Source organism: Dermacentor albipictus, chromosome 1 (assembly GCF_038994185.2).
Source record: "Dermacentor albipictus isolate Rhodes 1998 colony chromosome 1, USDA_Dalb.pri_finalv2, whole genome shotgun sequence".
In the NCBI taxonomy this organism is placed as follows: domain Eukaryota; kingdom Metazoa; phylum Arthropoda; class Arachnida; order Ixodida; family Ixodidae; genus Dermacentor; species Dermacentor albipictus.
Window position 1 is genome coordinate 405,935,853 of NC_091821.1, and position 23,408 is coordinate 405,959,260.

At 46.8% G+C, this 23,408-nt stretch overlaps 1 protein-coding gene across 2 annotated transcripts; it reads left to right on the plus strand.

The window, feature by feature from the left end:
- Positions 1-8,458: 8,458 nt before the first annotated feature.
- LOC135903539 (retinol dehydrogenase 5-like) lies at positions 8,459-21,813 on the plus strand. 2 transcript variants are annotated; one of them, XM_065433850.2, is made up of 5 exons: positions 8,459-8,832; positions 12,007-12,252; positions 13,491-13,817; positions 17,465-17,619; positions 21,587-21,813. In XM_065433850.2, exons 1-5 carry the CDS (start codon positions 8,569-8,571, stop codon positions 21,603-21,605), a joined length of 1,011 nt encoding a protein of 336 aa, XP_065289922.2. In that variant the 5' UTR covers positions 8,459-8,568; the 3' UTR covers positions 21,606-21,813. The 2 variants fall into 2 exon arrangements, with proteins under 2 accessions (XP_065289922.2, XP_065289921.2); XM_065433849.2 differs by lacking the exon at positions 21,587-21,813 and having other exon boundaries at positions 17,465-17,724.
- Positions 21,814-23,408: the final 1,595 nt, after the last annotated feature.

Genomic DNA, 23,408 nt, shown 5'->3' on the forward strand with positions numbered 1-23,408 from the left:
TGCGTTAACTGAAGCAGCAATGCATTTCGCCGCTTATTTTGTATCCGCACTTCTCAAGAGTGGTGCTAGGCAGCAGATCGTCTAGGAAATGGTTATGCTTTGCGTACTGGCTGATTTAAATTCTGCAATTACAACATGGTCAGCAATGTTGCTAATTATAAGCTAAGAAAGCAAAATATTTCATTTATTATTGTTATTTGGAATTACGCACAAAGATTGATGTCCACGACTGCCACCAATATGTCCAGGAAATATATTATCTCCAGTCCCCTGATTTCGCGTGATGTTCAGAGGCAGTCGTCGCTGAAGCACCAGCTATCGAGGTCAGGCATTCGCTGAAGCTACAGACTGGTGGCTCGGTCTAGTACCTGTACTGCGAGCCATGCCAGAACAACAGTGTTGCGTAATGTGCTTTCTATCTCTTTCCAAGAACGGGTGGGTCAGACCCGACTGACTTACTAGACTGAGGCAACGCATGACGTAAGAAAGACGGCATTGTGGAAGGCTCCGAATTAATTGTAACCACTGAGATTCTTCAACGCGCCGTTAATGCTCAGTAGGCAAGGGTCACTGCATCCTGCCCCTATCAAAATGCCGCAGCCGCAGTCGGGTATTGAACCTGCGACCACGTGGTCAGCCGCAAAACGCCACAGCTAATGAGCCAGCCACCCTGGCTGTTAAATATTCAAGTGGTAGCAGGAGCTGTTCGGCGATTGAAGCAAAGCACAAAGGGGGCAAGAAAAGTTGCAGCTGCGAAGTCATTGTTGCTAGCTACTCAATTTACACAAATTCTCGCATCGAACCACCCCGTGTGTATCTAACTTATCACACTACCGAGACGCAGCGTGTCATATGAGCAGCCTGCAAACACCACCAGTCGGTGTGCTCTGACGCTGTTGTCTCTGCCCTCGATATGTGGAAAGTTGCGCCTAGTTATATAGCTGACTGTACGCTGTTTGAATGTAATATAAACGGCACCTTGCAAACATGTATTTCTGAAAGACTGTCCTACAGCACTTAGTTCGTCATAATATTTAGCCGCCCTGTAAATGTTAACATTACCGCCCTCTCTGAAGCGAATGTTCTGGATGTGTTGAGAAATAATCATTAAGCAACAAATGCGTGAAACAATTCTATGAGATTTTTCTTGCGCTCTGTGAAGGGCATAACTATGGTAACGTCGAAATGAGCGTATCAAATATCACGTTATTTAAAACTTAAGAGAGCGCTCTTTAACTTCAATATAATGGACGCGAAGAGAGCACTTCTGTATCTAAAGTATGCGTAAATGCCAGAGATGTGAGTTATATTCGCGTTTTTCATGGCGTCAGCTGTTACCATTCGGTTTTCACAATTTAATGCAATTCTCGTGACATGTTTAATGTAGCTGGCAGTATAAGAGTTCAAACAGCCCAACCATATGCGCGCCTGTAGCAAGTGGTGGCTGACTCACGATTTTCATGACAGAGGCACCTGCCTATAGTGACTCACTATTTTTGAAATCAAAGCAGTTACACTCCATGCAATCTGTGAGCTACCTGCAAACACAGTTTCCACCTCAACTCACGTCTATGACGCATTCACACTTGTTCACCCTTTGATGAATTATAAGCGTTACCATCAGCATATTGAAGCCTACTGCAGGACAAAAATATCCTCCAGAGAACCCCAGCTATACTGAAGATCTTAGACCCTAATTATCTTACCCTCACCACTCCATCTGATTGGTAAACTTCAACAACTCTGTTTTTGTTCCCTCGACATTCAGCACCACATATTCTTCTTTTTAATTCTAGGTCGTGACCTACTAAAATAATTTTCTACTGGACTTTGAACCATAATGCATTACCGGTCATCTGCCCTATAAAACAGTAACAGACTGTCATCAGCGCTAGCACCCTGTATAGGGTGTTTCATTAGCAGCACCAATGTTTTTTTTTTAATTGCCTATGGTAGATAGCACAATTCTCACCAATGAACTACAATAATAGATGAGGCAGCCATTACTTCCACGAGAAATCAAAATGCTTGATTGAATATCTAACATCAGTATATTAATCAACTTTTTATTTGATTACTTTACGGCACATGTTTTCAACATATGAATTGTAGCTGGTGAGTTTGCAATATCCACTTGGAACAAATTCTCAGTATGGCACTGGTTTCGAGATACGCGCAGTAAAACTTGCGATAAGGATGCACTGTTCCACTTACTTTTTTCGAGAACGGTGTTTTATGCATTGAAGCACAAAAGTAACTGGAACGTCAATGCATTTCGTCAGAGTCTTTCAAATATCTCGAAACTGGTGTAGTCCTGAAAGTTCGTTCTGAGTGGATATGCCTTGCGTAATCACCGGCTAAATTCGTAGATTGAAATAAGGGCCACAATATAATTGGTTAAAAAGTTAATTATTGCATTTATGTATCGTAGAATGAAATAACTGCCACAAATTTGTTAAAAGGTAATTATTGTGATTATGTTAATTATTTACTCATTCATTTTGATTTCTTTAGATGCAATGAGCGCCTCATCGTGTAATTGGCGTTTGTAAGTGCGCCCGTTGACAGAGTGTCTTAGCGAATCCACACTTCCACTAACTATGGTATCACGGTGAGCTGTTCAGTTAGGTTTTGTTATACATGGATTGCTGTGGATAGATCCAAGTAAGACTAGCTGAGTACTTCATTCAAGGATTAGAATTATGCTATCCGTCACAGCAATTTTAAAATTTTGGTGCAGCTAGAAAAAAGAGGCCTGGTACAAGGGTCGTTTGATAAGTATGGTAAAAATATAAGAGACGGTGCTACAATTCTGTTTTCTTCTAGGTGGCACGCGAGAAGCACCCTTCATATGACGGCAGAATTTGTTTACGCTGGTACCGACAGTACCTTCTGATAGCCATTGCCACTGAGCTGTGTGGTGATTCCTGCAAAATAGAAAAAGGTGAATTTCGAGCAGTGACCAAACATCTTTATTTAAAACAGTGGACGGCTGCCCAAATTAAAGCCGAGTTGAGCGAAGTTCATGAAGACTGTGTAGCATCACTGAATGCCATTTACTACTGAATAAATGAATTCAAACGTGGCCGAACTTCGACGCAAGATGAAGCACTTACTGGGCGTCCAGTTGCGGTCACCACGATACAAATGGTATCGAAAATTCATGGAATTGTCATGGAAGACCGCCGAATGAAGGTACGTGAGATAGCTGAAATTGTAGGCATCTCGGCAGAGAGAGTTCACAAACTTGTTCGTGAGAAATTGCACATGAAGAAGGTCTGGGCACGTTGGGTACCACGACTGCTGACGATCGACCGAAAGCGCATGAGGGAAGACATCTCGAAGCAGTGTTTATTGATGCTTGATCGCAATCCGCAAAACTTTTGGCGTCTATTTGTGACAGTTTACAAGACGAGCATACATTATTACACTCAAGAGTCTAAACAGCAGTCTAAGCGTTGGACTGGGCCTCATGAAGGTGCTCCAAAAAGGCAAAGACTGTTTCTTCAGCCGGAAAGGTAATGTAGACTCTCTTTTGGAATTCACGAGGAATAAGCCGTGTAGACTACTTACAAAATAGCAACACGATAACAGGACCATAATATGCAACACTCCTAGATCAACTGAAGAAAGAATTGCGCACTAAACAACCTGAGTTAGCACGGAAAAAAAACTTATCATTCATCAATACAACGCTCCGCCCCACAGATCACTTGTTGCAATGGTCAAATTGCACGAGTTAGGCTTCCACCCTATCCACCCTATTCTTTGGATTCTATGTGACTGGCCCTATGCGACTTTCTCCTCTTTCCAGACCTGGACGGGTGGGTGGGTGGGTGGGTGGGTGGGTGGGTGGGTGGGTGGGTGGGTGGGTGGGTGGGTGGGTGGGTGGGTGGGTGGGTGGAAGAAAATTTTCTTCAGATGAAGAGGTTATGTCAGTGGTAAATGACCACTTCAACGGCCTCGAGCCATCCTTACATTCTTAGGGGATAAAAAAATTGGAGCACCGCTGGAAGAAGTGTGTTGAGCTGGAAGGGAACTATGTTGAAAAATAAAATATTGTTTTTTGCAAGCATGATATCTTTAATTGCTTTTTACCACAGTTATCAAACGACCATCGTATATTGAGATACGCTAAGTTGGATTGATGGCAGTCAGTCAGTTGAGCAAAAACATCAAGGGATAGGCTGGCATTCATTGCCTCTTTTTCCACTTCCTATCTCGTTTATCGGCATGCACAGACATCGGGTGAACTTTCCGTTGCAGCGTTGTGTTTATTTATTTATTATTTATTTTAGTATTATTGTTTATTCATTTATTTTTTTGCGTTAATACACAATGAAATTGAGTAACCGAGATAATCTTACGTGAACCTTTCCAAAGCAACCCATGTGTAACAAAGCCAAAGTGAACAGCTCACCGTGATGCCACAGTTAGTGAACGTGCGGATTCGCTAACGTATTCTCACAACGAGTGCACTTACAAACTTCAATTTGTTCTTTATGCTATCCTTCTCGCGCTTCCACTTCGATTACTTCCTGTCCGACTCTCATACAGGTATACTTCTGGTAATTCTGATACTTTATCTGTGCCCGAAGCAACCACTTGCGTTCTCCCCATCTCACGTCTCGTTCCACCTGAGCATGTACCCTTCAGCGAATGTACAGTGTCAACCGGGGCTCACATTGATATAGCCTCCCCACTTTCTTTCCACAAACACCACCTACAGCGCGCCACCTACACCTACACCTACACCTACACCAGAACAATGCGCGGCCAGAAAGCGGCGTGACCCTACCCTGCTCTACTTGCTTCCTGGCAAGCCATTCCCTGCACTTTCTCTCGGAGAGTGCGCACGTGCGCTGCTCAGTCCGCTTCCTCTCGGCCTCGGCGTCGGCGAGCCGACGACGCTGTTCGGCTCGCCTCGCCGCCTCCTGCTCCCTCTTGGTGGCGCACCACGCGGCGAAGGCCCGCTCCGCCCGAGACCGCTGGCTCGCCTCGAGTTCGGCCGCGGCGCGTGCCTCGCTCAGCGCGATCCTCCGGGATTCGTGCTCGTGCCGGGCGCGTCGCCTCCACTCGAGATCCTTGCGCAGATACCACAGCGTCCACGCACTCGGCGCCTCTTCGTGCGCGTCGTCTGTGCTCGACGCCGTAGACGGGGCAGTAGTGGCTCCAACGCTGTCGGTGCCGTGGTCGGCGGTACGACGCTCTCCCCCGCAATTGTCGTCGTCCCCGTCCTCGCACTCCAGAGTAGGACGCGACGCTGAGTCACCGCGCTCGTCCTCCGAGAGACCGATGCTATCGACCTCCTTCGTGGGCACGTCCGCATCGTCGCTCGCGTCAGCGAGGCTCGCGGTAGAGTGGGGTGCGCCGAATGCGGTGGAGACCGGGCTGTGAAACGGTGTAACGAGAGTAACGAGATCATGAAATTGCAAAAGTCGACCTTGTGTGATATGTGCGTATTATTCGGAGCAGCACAAAAGAAAACGTTGGACAAAAATAGAAAGAGAAGAACTCTACGAGAAAAGAAAGTGACAGACTCGTGAACTACTTTCGCAAAATCAATTTGGCGTATTATCGACGCTATGACCGGTTACCACAGCCGTGTTTTGCGACTTGGCCTAGATTTACTTACAAGCGTTATGGTATAGGTTTATCGCAGACGCTCTAAGCAACACTTAAATACGTGTGCAGCGGCAGATCACTGTAGCGCCTGCAGTTGGACGTATAGTCATGTAATATGGCTATACTGAGGTGCTGTATACACTTGCCGTATTTTCGCGATTCTAAGCACCCCCCGATTCTAAGCACCCCCCTCTATTTTCGCAAAACAATTGGGAAAAAAGTTTGCAGGCGAATCTAAGCACCCTCCTATTAGTTGGGAAGAGCGCGCAGCCAAGGCTGCCAAGCGCGCTTGCTCGCTCTGTCATCGAGCCGGAGCCGTCGAGTCCCGAGGTGGAACGGCGTCCGCGGCGCGATCTTGCCGCACAACTGGACTGCAGAGCCGCGCGGACTCGTGAACGGCAGTGATATTGACTGAGCATCCGACACAAACGGTGGGTTCACTGTCTTTAACGATTTTTCTTTTGGATGTTTGCAAAATAAAATGGTATTTCTCCCGCCCATCTCGTCGTGATGTCGTAGCGAAAAGAGGGAGGGGCTCCTTGATTTTTCGAGTCTAAGCACCCCCCCTCACTTTGGGCATCGTGATCATGAAAAAAAGGGGGTGCTTAGAATCGAGTAAATGCGGTAGTTATACACTATAATGACATAGCATAGACCAACAGGCCGTTAACAATTGTCTTCCCTTGTACACAAAGCGTAATATGTTAAAGGACACTTCATCGTCGCACAATCGCGACCATGTCGGCAGGACCACAGCCGACTTCCAACTTTTTTTCCTATCCTATGCGGCCTATACACGCCTATCAAATAAATGGAGAAGAAAAGTTGTTTGCAGAGCCGGCGGATGCGCCTTGCCAAACAGGTAACAACCAGATAAGTAAGAAGGTACTATAGGGTTACTACATCTCTTCCTTTAAGTTTTTTTCAACAAAAGGTAATAATAAAATAGCGAGCCATTATTAGAATTTATTTCGCACGACATTCCTCGTTGAGACGCTTTCCTGCAGCTCGTGAGACACGTGGTCTGTTGGCTTCGTTGCCCTTCATAGGCAGACGAGAAGCATTGAATATTGCCACAAGCTTATGAGTATGCTCCTAAGCGCAGTGGAACGTGCCTTGGCCGGGGATCTTTCGCTGTCACGCACTATTACACCAGAGCCTACCATGCTTACCTTGAACCTGCTTCCACAGTAGCCGCTTCCATTCTTTTGAAGCACGACGCGAGTTCACCGACTCCTCGCTGGCCATCAGCGGCGTTGAGCTCGGACGGCGGGTCGCCTTGGCGACAGGTTTTGTTTTGCACAAGAACCATGCTCGCGAGCGCTTCGATCACCGCTCTTTCGCCTGAATCATAAGCGCCCTCGTGTGGGCCTGTGTGCGTGCGTGTGTGCGTGCATATGAAGATTGGGATGATGATGACGATGCTATTTCTTTCTTTGTTTATTTTAAGGATACGATTGCCTTCTTGACCAAAGGCATATGAGCGAGGATGGAAGTTGAAAGAGGGAGTGCGTTTGCGTCTGCTTGCCTTATTATGAGCCATGTTTTGAGGCAACAACTTGGCTTCTAAGCAGCACAGTACTCAGCAGGAGGCATTAATAAGTCTGCTGGTCACAGGCTTTCATATTCTCAGTTTGGTGTCGAGTTCTTTTCTGCATGACAGATATCCACTAGGGGAACTGGCCATACGAATGAGGAATTAAGTGAGCATCTATAAATAACAAGATTGTTTAAAGTATAATAATAGGCTTATTTAATGAGAAAATGTTACCAATTTTTCTAAAACAGTGATTGAAAGAACATGTGACAAAGCCTCGCAGAAAGATAGAACCCCTAGCAACGTATCATGCTTTGTGCTTCTATAAACGTGTAGAGCGGCATTGCATATTGCCATCTCGCTGTAGCCAAACTGCGCAGCTCCAAATGATAATAAATTTGAAATGTTCATTAAGAATGCAAGATGTTTGATACACTGATCGGTGGCGTCATACTGTCTTCTTCCTCGTCTACTCCTACCCAATGTGCCAGCGCTGCTGAGCGACCGTGAGCAGCCGAGCGTGCGCGTAACTGAATAACGCTGTCACTCGTTCGGCTCGTCGTGCCATTTAATTTGACAAGCTTTTATTAGATCCGCAAGTCGCGGGTAATTTCATACGCAACACCTCCTGAATTCGCAGTTTTTGTTCTGAGGGCATAAGCTTATTTTTCTTCTCGTGTAGCGCGAAGGCACAATCCCAAAGAAGACACACCGATACATGCCACAGACGCTGATGCAGCTTTGTTAGTATCACCTGTGACGTGTGTCTGTGTGCCTTTCGCGCTGCAGTGTATTGTTAACCGCATTGAAAGACAGTGCTGGAGGAACATTGACTCCCCTCATTCAATCGTTCACCCACAGAATGGCCACAAAGTCGATCTGCTGCGCTCTACCCTTCCCCGCCCTCATATATTTCTTCTTATTCTCTTCATTCCCCCCTCCCTTTACCCGGAACTACGGTTGTGGTATCCGCCACCAAGCAAGGCAACTGGTTGGGTGTTCTTCAGTGTAATGGCACAAACTCTGAGGAGAAGGAGGAGGAGGATCCTCTGCCATGGCTCGTACCCACTAAGGACCAGTAATCGAGAAGTAATCGGGCGGTAGGAGGGGTAAAGAATATTTTTTTTTAAATTAGGAATTACACGTTGAAGCCAAGTTAACAACTTAATTTTTTTCATAATTAAGAGTTATATAATATAGATATGCAGCGATGCATGCAGTCCTGCTTTTCCGCTGCCTATAATCGCTTCCTTCTTCTAAGGCACCACGTTCGCCTGCCATCATAAAGGAAATCAACATCAACAACTCTGGGTGGCAAGATCAGAGAAGAAGACAAGTACCATTCGCGTGCACGTCCCCAATCCTGAGGCAGCTGCGTTCGAACCGAAGGAACCCGAACTGCGGCCATGCGAGGCTACGCGGGCATGGTTATCACGATGTTCCTCGCACTGTTCTCTGCACTGTACATGGTTCCCCTGGTGCGCACCATAGCGCATCTGATATCCCTCACCATCGTCGTCCTAGTCGTCTCGCACTACCTGGCCGTCTGGCTGCTCAAGATGTTCACCTACAAGGTGGTCCCGCCCAAGGGCAAGGTGGTCGTCATCACGCGGTGCGACAGCGGCTACGGCAACAGACTCGCTCTGCTGCTCGATCGACGAGGGTTCACGGTAAGTGGACTCACTCCGCGAGTGCTGCCCTCCAAAGAGTTCCCTGCCTGTAACCATACACTTTTGCATCCTAAACGCCGGCGCCTATCGTAGTTATACCCAGCTACACGGTAAACATAACCGCGGTTACGTCATACGTACGTATTTTCCACGGCTAACTGAACAGCCGCCATGTTCTTTTTTTTTTCGTGTAACTGAGCATTACTATAGTAATCCATAGCTGCTGTTCACGATTTATCTAGCTTGCCCTTGTAATTAGGTACACTTCTCCACATACCTCGTTTGACGCGACCAAGGCGGAAGACATTTGACTAGAATTGTAATTAACGTATCAGCATGCTGGCTGACATCATCCTCGCCGCGCTCTGCTGCCTGCACCATCCAAGCTTCCAAAACGCGTGTCTCAGCTTTAGCAGTCCTACTAGGAGGAGCGCGACAATCTCGGTTAGGGCAAGTGAGATGTGCAGGAAAGCCTGTTCATGAAAGTTCTCATATCGGCCATTGCACTCCATAGCGCATGGCCTAGAAAAAGAAAAACAAGCTTTAACATAATTATGTTGTTGCTGTCACACGAATGGGGCACTACCAGTGCCAGATTATTAAAGGCAGTAAGTGTCCCTAACTCCCTTAATGTTTTTTTTTTTTCTGTCGAAACTAATGGCACATGTAGCCCCCTAATTCTGTTCAACTAAATCAGACGGCTAACCATAGAAAGGTTCGCCTGAAATAGGTTCCAACTTGTTTATGATTTCATTGAGCGAGAGTGGGTGCGATGGTCCCACGTGTGTCGGTATCGCATAAGGCTTATTCACACTTGGCAACAATCTAGTCAACACTGTCCGCAACAGCATGAGAACCACGCTGCCGGCGTCCCTGTCCCACTTTACGACCAGTGAATATTGGGACATGTGTTTTAAATGACTGCGGGCGAATTGTTTGCCAGCAGTTTGGCAACACACATCACATATATAAGAACATATCGGACAACACTTTCGAGAGTGGTTTCACCAGCCTCTGCCGTTAGTTTGTTAGTTTCGTGCTAACATAAGTATGTGTCAGATTACTATATGGAAGTAGGGAAATAATGAGGCCACCCTGATTGGTCCATGTGATTGATACGTTGATAAACATTCCGCCTGATGCGCAGGGCCGAAGTAAAATATGCCGCCTAGTCAGACACATTTCAGGTTCGGCGCACAACTGCATCTGTAGCACCGAATGCAAGGCTTTCAAGACATGCAACCACGCGCCGCAAAAGTTGCTATAAAATACATACCAATGAAAGAACGTGACAGCAGGTGTCGGCAAACGCTGTCGCTCGAATCCATTGCCGACGCTATAAAATATCCCTGTTTTTGCAAAGTTTTTGGGCAGCGTGACAGGATGATCGGCAACAGGTCTTGGCCAACATGATAGTCGATCGTTGTGGAACATGTTGGCCGGTGGTAGAAAAGCATTTTCCGTGATTTTCATCAGCTCATACTGTTACCGCAATGTCGTGAAAAACGCGATACGCTACTTTCGCGTTTATGTATGTTGCCGTGCCCATACTATGAACTGAGAATAGGGGAGCGCATGGCTTTTGGTATACACGCAGCGCCGTCTGACTGGCCTAACTGCGTTTGCGAAAAGCAAGTGTAATGCGCGGTTGAGCGGACCACGCGCTCAGTTGTTCGCGTGCCATTTCGTCGTGACCGTACAGAGCTCACGGAATGAAACGCGAGAGGGCGTATCAAGTATAACATTGCATATGTATGTGCAAGTATACTCTAGACTACCACGTCATGTTGCTAAGAATCTGCGTACCAAAGGTGACGCGGACTCCGATCTGAGTGTACGCCCCAAAATTACGCCAATATCACACGAACTGCAGTGGGTGGAAACAAAGGTATGCGCATTATTTAGCCCTAAATTGACGCGTTTCATTCCGTGACCATTTTAATTTGTTCTCCTTTTAGCCGGTGACCGTTATTGAGCTTGCTAACGCTCTTATCCAGTCACTCGGCGCAAGAAGCTCCGGTGTTTTTCCGGAGTTTCATTAATGTTGTCGCCGAACTTATAGCGAGACAGTCTTATCTAATCAGATTGTGCATGCGACGCGAATAGTGCATGGTGAACCTTATCAGATGAACGCGAGCAAGAGCGATTACTCCGCAATGCATTATTGCATGCATAAATTGCGGACGGACTCAATCCGCGAGTTTAGACGTGACGACCGACGATTGCATTCGTCACTATGGCTATTTAAGTGTTCCCTGTACTTTGTGTACAGGTACACCCAATAAAGAGATAAATTCTTAACTAACATTTTCGGCAGTGTTTAATTCTTCACCGGTTCTCTACCATACATACTCGTTTGCTAGGGGTTTAGCATTGTTCTGAGAGTTCATATCGTAAAGCATCTCTTTGGATTCAAATCGCACATTGACCACGTATACTCCGCAAAGTGCAATAGCGCGTCTATACTCATGTGCATCACATGCTTCGATATACTGCTCCTCTTTACTCCCAACTATCACAGAAAGATGTATCCTCATTTATAGCGAACATAGTAAAAAAGAAACTACGCAAATGTAAGCATCCGCTTGTAATCGAATACGGCCTAAAGAAAGTAAATAAAGCGGCTTGACAAGCAAAGCATCCTTGTTATAAAAATTGTGTAGTCTTTTATTATGAAATAACGAAACTGCTCGAGTGGCTGCTAATAAGTCACTTGGTGGCACACGAAAGAACTTCTAAGCGATTGTTTTTTCGTGTTGAAGTATGCTGAGCGATTGTACCAGCTACTTCACTGTGTTGTTGTTGTTGTTGTTGTTGTTGTTTTGTTGTTGTTGTTGTTGTTGTTGTTGTTGTTGTTGTTGTTGTTGTTGTTGTTGTTGTTGTTGTTGTTGTTGTTGTTGTTGTTGTTGTTGTTGTTGTTGTTGTTGTTGTTGTTGTTGTTGTTGTTGTTGTTGTCGTCGTCGTCGTCGTCGTCGTCGTCGTCGTCGTCATCGTCGTCTTCGTCGTCCACGTGATAGCCGGCGGCTTGCAGTAACGACGTGCGTTTTCCATGAGCGTACGCATAACATGGTGCGCACAAGCAACCCAAATCGACTTGTTACGGCGTTTTATTTGTCAATTGTTTCACACTATTATCAAGTTGAGCTATTCACAGTGACCTGATCTTTGGCATAGGTGGTGGCCGGCTGCGTCAGCACAGGGAGCCCCGGCTCACAGCAGCTCATGCTGCAGGGCTCGTCCAACATCCACGTGGTCGATACGGACGTCACGCAGCCCGAGTCACTGGCCGAGTTCGAAAAGCACGTGCGCGCGCTGTGCAAGGGAGACAACCACCTCTGGGCCGTCATCATCAACCTGAGCGTGGTGTCCCTCGGCGAGCTGGAGTGGTACGACGACGATGACATGCGCTGGACCTACGAGGTCAGCTGGCTCTTCGGTGGCACATGGTATCTAGCAAGGGATGTCGCTGGAGTCATCGTTCTGACTATAGGATATATGTCTTGATCAGTGCAACGACTGCTTTTCCCGGCCGGGATTATTCAGGAACGGAGTTGGCTTGACAGAGAGGAGTCACCTTGTGGAAATGTTGGCTGCGGCGACATCCCTTCTTAGACAGCTGTTGATCGCTTCGGCTTCGTTTTTTATTTTCTTGCAAATCTGTGTACTGAATAGACGGCGCTGGTTCAAGGGAAGGGGGTTAACGGGGAAGGAGGGAGTGAGGAGGTTGGAAGGTGGACGCTCTGTCAACCTGGATGCCTTTAAGCGCGCCTGTTTGTTCTGGTGCAGGAATAGCAATGCTCGTAGCATTGGGCGTTTTTTATCTTTCTTGTAATTCCTGTTCCTAAGATACATAATTCGATGTGGAAGGTTTTTTTTTTTTTCAGACTGTGCGGTGTCCAGTAGTCAGGGACTAAAAGCAAGCATATTAATTTTGCCTGACGTCGTCTTAGGCTGGTTTGAGCCCTATTCAAATACAAAACTAGAACAAATGACGTCATGTGGCAATCAAAGAAAGTCATTTGCAGGGCATCCAAGGCTCGTAAAGTTTGAAGGTCGTCACAAGGACGCATAAATAATGAGCCACAGAGCTGGACGCAGGAGGAAGAATCCTCTTTGACATTAAGTAGAACTTTCGTGTGCGAACAACAACTAAATGTTACATCGTCCTGACTGCTAATATATTGCGTAGGTAAGAGTTCCGCAACCACCGAACTGTCACGTAGTTGACGCTTTGGATCAGGCGAATATATTTAGAACATGACTGCAGGTTAGTTATTTACTTGACAGTATAGATGTATGTGCCATTTGTGCACCTCATTCATGTCACTTAAAACATAATGGACGTTTCCGCATCTATACTTGAGGTTTCATATTACTATGCATGTTTTCTAAGTTTTACTTCCTGCGTCGACGAATTGGTATACACGATGCTTTCCAGAAGCCACGTCACATTCCCACAGTAAAGCCGAGGATGCTGAGACAACCGAAAACGTACTGTGAGCAAATACTCAGTATACTAGTTAAGCCTGTCAGAATGTTCGTGAAAACTAGAACAAAAGCGTGACAAGGTCATACATACATGTATGCACTATAAGCGTGAACAGCAAGATATATTGAAGTTACGTTGCCGAATTGCTCTTGTCTTACCGTTCGCGCAGGTGAACGTACTCAGCGTCGCTCGCGTGGCCAGGATTTTCCTGCCGTTGCTACGCGAGTCACCGCACTTCGGCCGGCGATTCGTCATCGTGAACAGCGTGTGGAGCCGCATAGCCATGCCGGGCACAGGTCCGTACTGCATGAGCAAGTACGCAGTACGCTGCTTCACCGAGGTTCTGCGCCGCGAGCTGATCAAGTTCGGCATCTACGTGGTTGGCATCGAGCCGAACCTGTACCGGCTGCCGCAGACGGAACCCAATTCGCTTTTGAAGTCGTACAAGTACATGTGGGAGAAACTACCCGATGAGACCAAGGACCTTTACTCTAGGGTAAGTCTTTCGAAGCGCCGACTATAGGACGTGTACAGCCGTATGTCTACATTATCTTCAAAGAGCTACCCGCCGTGGTTGCTCAGTGGCTATGGTGTTGGGCAGCTGAGCACGAGGTCGCGGGATCGAATCCCGGCCACGGCGGCCGCATTTCGATGGGGGCGAAATGCGAAAACACCCGTGTGCTTAGATTTAGGTGCACGTTAAAGAACCCCAGGTGGTCAAAATTTCCGGAGTCCTCCACTACGGCGTGCCTCATAATCAGAAAGTGGTTTTGGCACGTAAAACCTCAAATATTATTATCTTCAAAGAGCTGCATTATATAGCACATTCTTGGTCAGGAGTTCCGAATACGCTATTCACAGGGCCAGACTTGTTCTGCCGTTTTGATTAGGTGTGTTTTGTAGGATGTATTTCCACGTAGCAGCTTTTTCACCCCTGTATAATGACGTGAATGAAAAGACGTCAATCTTAGGACAGCAACAGAAACGATGACAGCTCCGCGAACGTGTACAATACACGCCGAAAGATAACTGCCTGCGTGCTTGTCGTGCACGTTTCAAGTACTTGTGCACGAGGCCTGCGCCGGTACTGCACTTAAGCCGTACGTATTTGCACGATAAGGAAAGAAGTCGTGTTTCTGACAGCAGGGCAGAACAGCTACCACCCATGCAAGCAGGATGTCCAGTATAAAAAACGGCAGCTGCGCCAACCGTCAGACACTTGCTGTGACAGGGCCCCAAGTACGCAGCCCTCTCACAAAAGCACTGAAGACAAGTGGCCAGCTTCGAGGAGTGGATCCATCTCGCAGCGGAGGCCGACAGTGTCCTGCGAGCGCTATTCGCCTTTGCTGCAAAATAGGGCATTTTCCGCATGGTTTAACCGTGCGGGGAAGCATTCCTCGGTAGCTGGTCCTGTCCCGATCTCCCGATTCCTCCAAGTCCATTGCCTTTAATAGGCCGATGAGCAATGCATATTTTAATAAAGCTATGGCATCGTCCTCACTATAGGAGTGTGCGAATATTCGATATTTCTAATACAAACCCGCTTCACTATTAGGTTCGTATTTGATTTAAGAAACCACTGTATTCGAAACTGTTGAATATTCGTTTCTTTTCGTACGTCGTGAAACATGATACTCACTGAAGTTTAGAACGACAGAAAGCTCGGATGAAAGTAGAGAGTGCTGTGAATTATTACACTGCAGAAAAAGCCGCACACATTTTTTTCGTTTTCAAGCTCCTAAGTTGACCAGACGTCCAGTTGTGAACGGCATTACACGCATGTATCATATAATGCGAATAAACCCCTTTCTTATTATGCTATTTCACTTTCACATATATCTGACTTTCATTGTTTTTTAGTGTGAATACGTTCGTTATTCGGTTCAATATTCGAATGTCATTTTTCTCAAATACTCGTACCCCATTTCATTCGGAAAATTTACTATCCATACATCCTTATTTTTCATTGCTTCAAATCCCGAGAGATGAAACGTACAGAGTACCTCGCTACCCTGAGCTCCAAAACACCAGGCAAACAGGCAACAGCTCGGGGACGTGATAAAGAAGAAGCAGATACGCTCTCCATGTCTCTCTGGCCTCCGAGTCGCCGTCGTTCCCGCTCTCTTCCTCTCGACATGAACTTGCTTGCTGCTGTTAAACTGTATCTCACTTTAACCAAGGACATACGGCGTGCTTGTAGAAACGTCGGGCCCTTCGATAACCTTGAAATAGCAAAAACCACTAAAGTACACTTTAGTACTGAAGTGGCTAAAAAATAAAAGCAAAAGCAGGGGTGACCGCGTCTATGAGGGCATTTTCGTAGCTAAGGTCAAGGTCAGCAGCAGGGTGTTCTTTTTCTTTTCGCCGGGAAACAACCAACCCAAGACCAGAATGTTTTGCTTTCGAGCCTGCCTCCAAAGAAAGCGCACTTAATATCAAACCATAACATCATTTGTAGGCGCTAGAGTGTTCGGCACGCGCAGGGGCTGCGGGCCTCGCATGTGATGAAAACATGCTCAGCGAGCCCACAGCCCCTGCAAAAGATGGCTGCCGCCTTGGCCCTACAAATTCTGGTGTTTCGGCGGTGCCGTATTTAGGATACCTTTAGGTATTTTGTTTATTTGTCGGTTCCAATTCCGCTTGTAAAAAAACACTTCATTTATATGCTCCTAACTCTGAAAGTAAGTCATCAAGCAGCGTCTTCGTAAAACTGTAAGCGCAGTATAACTTCCATAGACTGTAAAAACCAGTCGTCACTTTAACGGTCATGCTATCATCATACTTTTTGACAAGCCATCCGCGTCATTCCGACGTTTCCGTCGTCGTGAACAAGCAGAGTCACGAATACCACACGAAAAAAAAATATAAAAATTTGGCGATATTATCGTGATTCGATTGGCTGCCGTGTGCAGCACGTCGTGGTGTGGGCCTCACAAAATGTCGGCCTGCCGCCATTTTGACGGTCAAACGCTCGGAAACAGCGCTGCCAAGATATCTACCCTTACGCAATGTTTCTTTAATACTTTTATTTTTATTACTTGATTATAAATAACATTTTATTGAGCAGACAGTTGTTTTCGTACTATGCGAGACGCCTCCCTTAGTCTGGGAATCCTTGGCATCGAGCCGTTCTCTTCGCCTGACCCACAAGCTTGTGCTGGTCATCCGGATGGATAATGGTCAGCTGGTGCTCCACTGCTCAGTGGAGGGTTGGGAGTTGGTTGGTAAGGGTATGGCGGGACAGTGTATACAGGGTCCTATGCAGAGTTTGCGTTGTGTAGGGAACATGGCGTGTAGGAGTGTTCCGTGTGGATATTGAGTTGGTCTGAATTGCCGGAGCGTAACTGTTTCTTCTCGCGTAAGGGTGGGCTGTGGTAACCGGTATCGTCTGAAGTTTAGATGGTAGCAACTTAGAATCTCTGTGTAGCGCTGTGGCACTGGGTCTAATGTACCCCCTGATACGCGGTGGCCTGAATATGGCACAGCCCGATGTGCGTGCTCGTGAGCCGATGCGTGTTCCTGCATGTTGCTCTTCGGGGAAGCGTGTCCTGCGATGTGCGGGGGGTTGTGAGTCTGCAGAGTTGGAAGTGACGGCATGTAGCTTGCGAGTCTTATAATATATATGGTTGTGGGCTTTTGCGTAGAGGTGATTGCGACAGCTATGGCAGCCTCTTCAGCGGTTATTGTCCCTGCAGTGACTTTTCGTCCATGCCTGCACGTTAACGACGCCTATTGTATATGGACTATTTAGGCAACAGGCTGTATCCACGTGAAGGAATGCGTCTTGGGCGTTCGTGTAGGCTCGTTTCGTGGCCGTAACACGTGCATTCTGTCTGATACCGCACATGATGTCACGGTTACAAGGAGCGAATCAAAATGAAATTTACGTGATTTATGGGCTACTTAACCTGGCTGAGAGCGCAGGCATTTTTCACGTCAGCATGTCACGCAGAAGATCACCCTGCCTCAATCCCGCACATTTTTACGTTGCGCGTGAGCGCTTCCTCACAATGTATACGTATTAATATTATTATTATTATTATTATTCGAAATCGAATAGCATTATTGTTACACGTATTGCTAACTACATGTAACCTGCGTATATCGATCATTTTTTCTTTCCATTTGCCCTTTCTCACGCAGAGTTATGGTGACGAGATGGAGGCCAACATCCGGAACATAATACTGAACGAGCCGGACCCCGTGGTTCGAGAAGTCGCCAAGAAAATGCTCGACTCCGTCCAGACGGCGCATCCCAACAGGCTGTACCAGCCGGACCTGTTGACCCGCAAGATTCTGTACGCCTGTTTTCGTATGCTACCCGAGGAGATCACGGATTTCTGGCTTACGGAGATATCCGGCCTGATGAAGGCTTGATTATTAAAGAAACGTAATCACCTGCTGCCAGTTGTGGCTGAGTTAACGTTCACAGCTTACGGAGGCCGGCTTCGATTCCGCGCAGTCAGTCGTCGGCGCTTGTGTTGTGTACGTCTCTACCCCGTCGGCGTGCGACGTATTTCCACGCAGCTGTCAGCTACATAGAGGTTACGTGGCCGTTCAACACACAAAGTAAAGGCATATTACAGGAAGCATGCCATGACCATAATTGGTGAAGAACAGTGTTGCCAACCCTCTGGATTTGTGCGCAGTACATATGTAAATTTTCAGTAGAATTTGCAGAACAAAGAATGCTTCAAACGCCTGCATTCCTAATTTTGCTTAGAGAAGTCAGTGCTTCTGCTCGTTTTATGGACAGCCTCATCGGTGGCACTCTTATGCACAAAGGTGACGCTGAGTTCGTGAAACCGGTACATCAAGAACAACGCGCTCTCGTGGTGTGTAAAACCTAATAATTTATCCGAAGTGAACACCTTGTTGATAGGTCTTATAATTGGGCAACACTACATTTAGACGAGCAGTCAAACGGCCGAAGGGCTATATAGTCCCACTATGCAGGGTGTCCCAGCTAACTTAAGCCAGAGTTTTAAAATGCCAAGACGATTCAACAAAATGCATCTTGTTGGCTACTGTATGGAGGAAGTCACACTATTTTTTGTATTCTGCATAATTGCATAATTGGTGAATATTTAATAACCGACTTCGGAGGCAACAAAATTAGGCGAAAAATTCCAATTAAAAAGTAGTAGAGTGCTTTGCAAAACGTCCGATTAGACAGTTTCTAACTTTCTATCTATATGCATTAGTGTTTTTCCGCTTACTACAGATGCTCGCGAAATACAAAAAGAAATATCACGTGACATGCCCGCTTGTGCGTCGTGATTGCAGCAAACGTTTCTCGTGCAAACGAGCATCTAGCAGTGTGTGATGCCACTTAAAATGGAACAGGGCAGTGACGCAGACGTTGGCTGTGCGATTTACGCCACTGATGTGCTTCCCTCGCGGCGGTCCTTGATAGCCATAAGCAGGCGAAGCGGCAGCACACCCGGCTAAATGCTATTTTCGTTTGTACGCGGAGCGTTTGAGAGCGCTGAAATCACGGCGTGCAAGCGGATATGTTACGTGGTAATTTTTTGTATTTTGCGGGCGTCTGTTGTCAGCAGGAAAACACCAATGCCTAACAGACGGAAAGTTAGAAACTGTCCAATCAGACGTTTTGCAAAGACCTCTATAACTTTCCAGTTGAAATTTTTCGCGTAACTTCGTTGCTTCCGAAGTTAATTATTCTTGACTAACTGTGCAATTAAGCTCAATACAAAAATATAGTGCGACTTACTCCGTTCAATAGTAAGCAACATGCGTCATATTAGAGTGCATCGGCATATTTTTAAACTCTGGCTAGAGTTAGCTGGGAAACCCTGTATATTACTTGTTCCTGTATTTTGATACCAAATATAGACGTCCTACATTACGCGTAATGCTTAATTGCGCACGATCTTACGTAACTTTCATATAGGATTTTTGTCGACAAGTTATTGGGGCAATATCAAGATTTGCGAGACATTTTGTCCGAATTCATCGAGAAAAGGAAGCCCGTATTCATAAACCTTATCTTACTCAAGCACATATCGGTGGTGACGGCAGCCAATGAGCTAACTCTGCGACGAAAGGAAAGTTTTCTGAACGCGGGTCCCGAGTTGCGGAAGTTTCACGAGGGACAAAGAGGAGGCACGCGCGGTCACGTGCACGTGCTTCAGCACCAGGTGAAGCACTATACAAATCTAGTTTCTCTCTACTTCTAACCATACCGAAAACCGCCTGCTTCTTGGCCAATCCCCCATAGTTGGTACGCACCATTCTCTGGGACACAAGACAAGACAAGACAAGCAGGCGCATCCCAACAGAAACGGGATCACGAGCGCGCTTCTCGCCGTGTTCGTGTCCCAGCTGTTCTGCGTCCTCTACACGGCGCCTCTAGTGCACGCTGCGGCGCACGTAATTTCCCTCGCCCTGGTCGTCGTCGTGGTCTCGCACTACGCTACCATCTGGCTGCTCAAGACGCTCGCCGACAAGGCGGTCCCGCCCAAGGGTTCAAGATCGTCGTCGTCACGCGATGCGACAGCGGCTACGGAAACATACTCGCTCTGGAGCTTGACCGACGAGGGTTCACGGTACGCGCCGGATCTTCGAACCATCCTTGTCTATTAGGCGACATACGCTTGTATACAGTTCGCTCTAGGCACAACTCAGGCAAGGTTATGTGCGTGTTAGTACATATAAGCATGCGCGAGACGTTACGATGCAAGGGAACCTTACGGAGTGCCACATTCCTTCAGCGCGACTTCGTCTGCGTCTTAAAGAGCAAAAGGCATCCAATGGGGCCACCTTCATAAAATGTGCTTGACGTGCAACGAAGTACAGACGCCGCGGTGGAGTGAAGGCAGCGATTTGCCTCACGCAATTGTAATGGCCACCCGTTGTCATTCCGAGCTAACAAGTTTACCAGCTTTAGCAAGTCAACGTCCCTAAGCAACTGCTGAAAGTTATGTTGTAGCTGCTTCTATACTAGCTGTTTCGATTGTGAGAGTAGAGTAGTATTAACGAAGTCTAAAAGGCGTGTAGTAAGTACACATGCAAGATCTATTTATCCTATGATGTATTGTCATTTCGCGCAAGGCTCCGGAAAATAGCTCACATCACAGCCACATTTTTATATCAATGTGTAACGTGACCGAACACCTTTTTTTTTTCTTTCCCACGACGTTGCTCAGTACAAGTACTTGGCAGCATATAATCGTATGTGCAGTAGAGGAAAGGGCGTATAATTTCCGACATGTATTTGCTGCTCGGACCTTTCTTTACAAGACGAACGTAACATAATAAAGTGCAACTGCGATTCATACCTCGGCTAATTTGCACATTTGTCTGGTGCTCGAGGCATGGCCGATCTCGTATGAGCGCCCGCGTGAATCTCTCTCGTCGAGAACAAATCCGATGGACGGCGATTGAGCTGTTCGAAAACAAACCAACGCACGCATGTTGTTCAAACCAAGTGGTTAAATTTCAATTTTTTTTTTCTAGCAGTCACTTGGCTTCACAGATACAGTTTATAGCCATAGTTTCTCGCTGCTCCCTGTATGTAGCCAGCACAAAAGAAAGCTTTGCTTCGACACAGAGCCAGTGCGAAAGACGCACGCGGTGTTTCATTTCCGTCAGCGGTGTGCTGGGCCCATGCCTGGAAAAAAACAACTCATTGAACAGTGAAAGGCCCCCTGGATACGACGCAAGAAAAAAGAAATTTATTTTAAAGCTACTCCCGTGAGCAACATGAAAGGAAACATACGAATCCACAAGAAGACGGATATGTGCACACCCATGTTACCGTAAAAGTTTTCCGGGATACAAGAATTATAACTTGCTTCATATTAACATGTCACTTTCGAATCCACACTACACAAATAGTCGTTACCCTAAAGAAAGAATTTCTGACGATTACGGTACTCGCTAATGCAAAATTTGAACGCAGCTGTATACGTTTTTTTTTTCGCGATATATATTGAGGCAAAGAATTTGAGACCGAAATCTGCGCACCGACTTGCAATGGGCCAGTGGCGTCATGCAGCGCCTTCGCAGAGGGAGAAGCAGTATGGGAACGCTGGCACGATGCGCCGCATCAGCGCCAGCTGTGGTAGACGATGACGACGAACGCGCGAGCAGTGGCACGAGCGCGTTCGCGCGGTTACGCCGAGGGACGTCGACGTTCAACCCAGGAACGGGCGCTTAAGAGCTGCGCCCTAAAATCGGCGTTCTCGTGTTGCTCATTTGCGTACGCAGACACCTTAACATTTGCGCCTTCAACCGACGCAGGTGGTGGCCGGCTGCGTGAGCGAGGGGAGTCCCGGCTCTCGGCAGCTCAAGCAGCAGCCCAACATCCGCGTGCTCGACACGGACGTCACGCAGCCCGAGTCGCTCGCCGAGTTCGAGAAGCACGTGCGCGCGCTGTGCAAGGGCGACAGCCACCTCTGGGCTGTCATCATCAACCTGAGCGTGGTGTCCCTCGGCGAGCTGGAGTGGTACGACGACGACGACATGCGCTGGACCTACGAGGTCAGCTGGCGCGTCTATTGCCCTTTCTGTCCTTCCCCTTTGTGGCGCAAGGAAAACTGCGAAGAAAAGTATTCAGCCGCTGTCTTAGTGGTAAATGCTAAAGAAGTGCGTCAGCATTACCTCGCACCTCTCTGAGGTCCCGGATACATGATTTAAACGGCGTTCACCCCATGGCAAAGTGCCGTTCAGTAGCTCACTCGACACACGCCCTGCGTCATCGAGGAGCGAAGTGCAGCTGATGGCAGCCCGGAGCCGACCACCGTCGGTTGCACCATGTGCAAAGTGTTTCGCGTAACTGGAGCCAAACTTTAAAAAATATGCAAATGCCACGAAACTAGACCGAACCAAGGTAATGTTGATTGCCGTCGCTTGGAGATGCTGATATTATTTCTTGCATTCCGCTAAATTACATAATTAGCCTTAATTAATCATGTTGTGAATTATTATATCTTGATTAAAATTGTCAATGAAAAAATTGCATAGCAGTACGAAAGACTCCCGATACAGCTTTCTGTTGTTCAATACGTGCTGCATAAGCGTTTTTCCGAGCGTGAAAGAAACCCGCGAGTACACGCAAAAATTGCCGCTAGAGGCACTTTGTGTGTATTCGCGGACTTCTTTCACGCGCGGAGAAACTTTTATCTAGCATGTATTGAGCAACAGAAAGCTGTATCGGGAGTTCTTCATGTTGCTCTACAATTTTCTCATTTACACTTCTAATCTACTTATAATATGAAAAATTAATCAAGACTATCTATTTAGGCGGCATGCAAAAGATAATCTGTCTCCCATGCGACGGTAAGCACTACCTTGGTTCTGTCCAGCTACGCAGCCCCTGCATATTTTTAAACTTTGGCTCAGGTTAAGTGAAGCCCCCTGTAAATACATACACATATCTTCTAAGCTCTCCCATCTCCTCTGTCTACCACGTGACCGGCTTCCCACATATCACACACATGCATTTTTCTCCACTTTAGCACTCCTTATGCTAACACATTAATAGGTTCAGCGGCTATACATGTTATAGAAAACCACTGCCAGCACAGCTTAATTTTCTCGCATCGCTGCCGCTTTACGAACGCTCACACTCCGCCGACATTATCGTATACTGCAGGCAGCTGTGAAGCGTCAATTTCCAGCCGGAAACGTTCAAGGTACGATACCGGTTGCGATCCCTTTTTTGAACTGTTACGTTTCGTTTTGTAGGTATGACAACATGACGGCGATCACTTTTGTTGCGAACCCGACGGAACACATTCGAACGGAGTGAGTCATTAACAGCTGTACTCTTTCTGTTATCCCTCTTTGCGTCCCTCAAAAGCTTATGCGGACTTCCACAGAATGTTTATTAGATACGAGTACTTCGGAAGCTTAACACGGGTGTTCCTGTTTGGATATTCGGACGTCCAGATCTTAACCGGGTATCACACGGTTTAAGTACTTTAGTAGTATTTGGCTCAGATGCACATTGTTGTGTTATTTATAGGTATAAATCAACTAAACAGCTTTATTTTCCATGGTTTACAAGTCTTACATTACTCCTTTCCCCTCCCCATGTTCAAATGCCTCTTTGTAGTAAAAC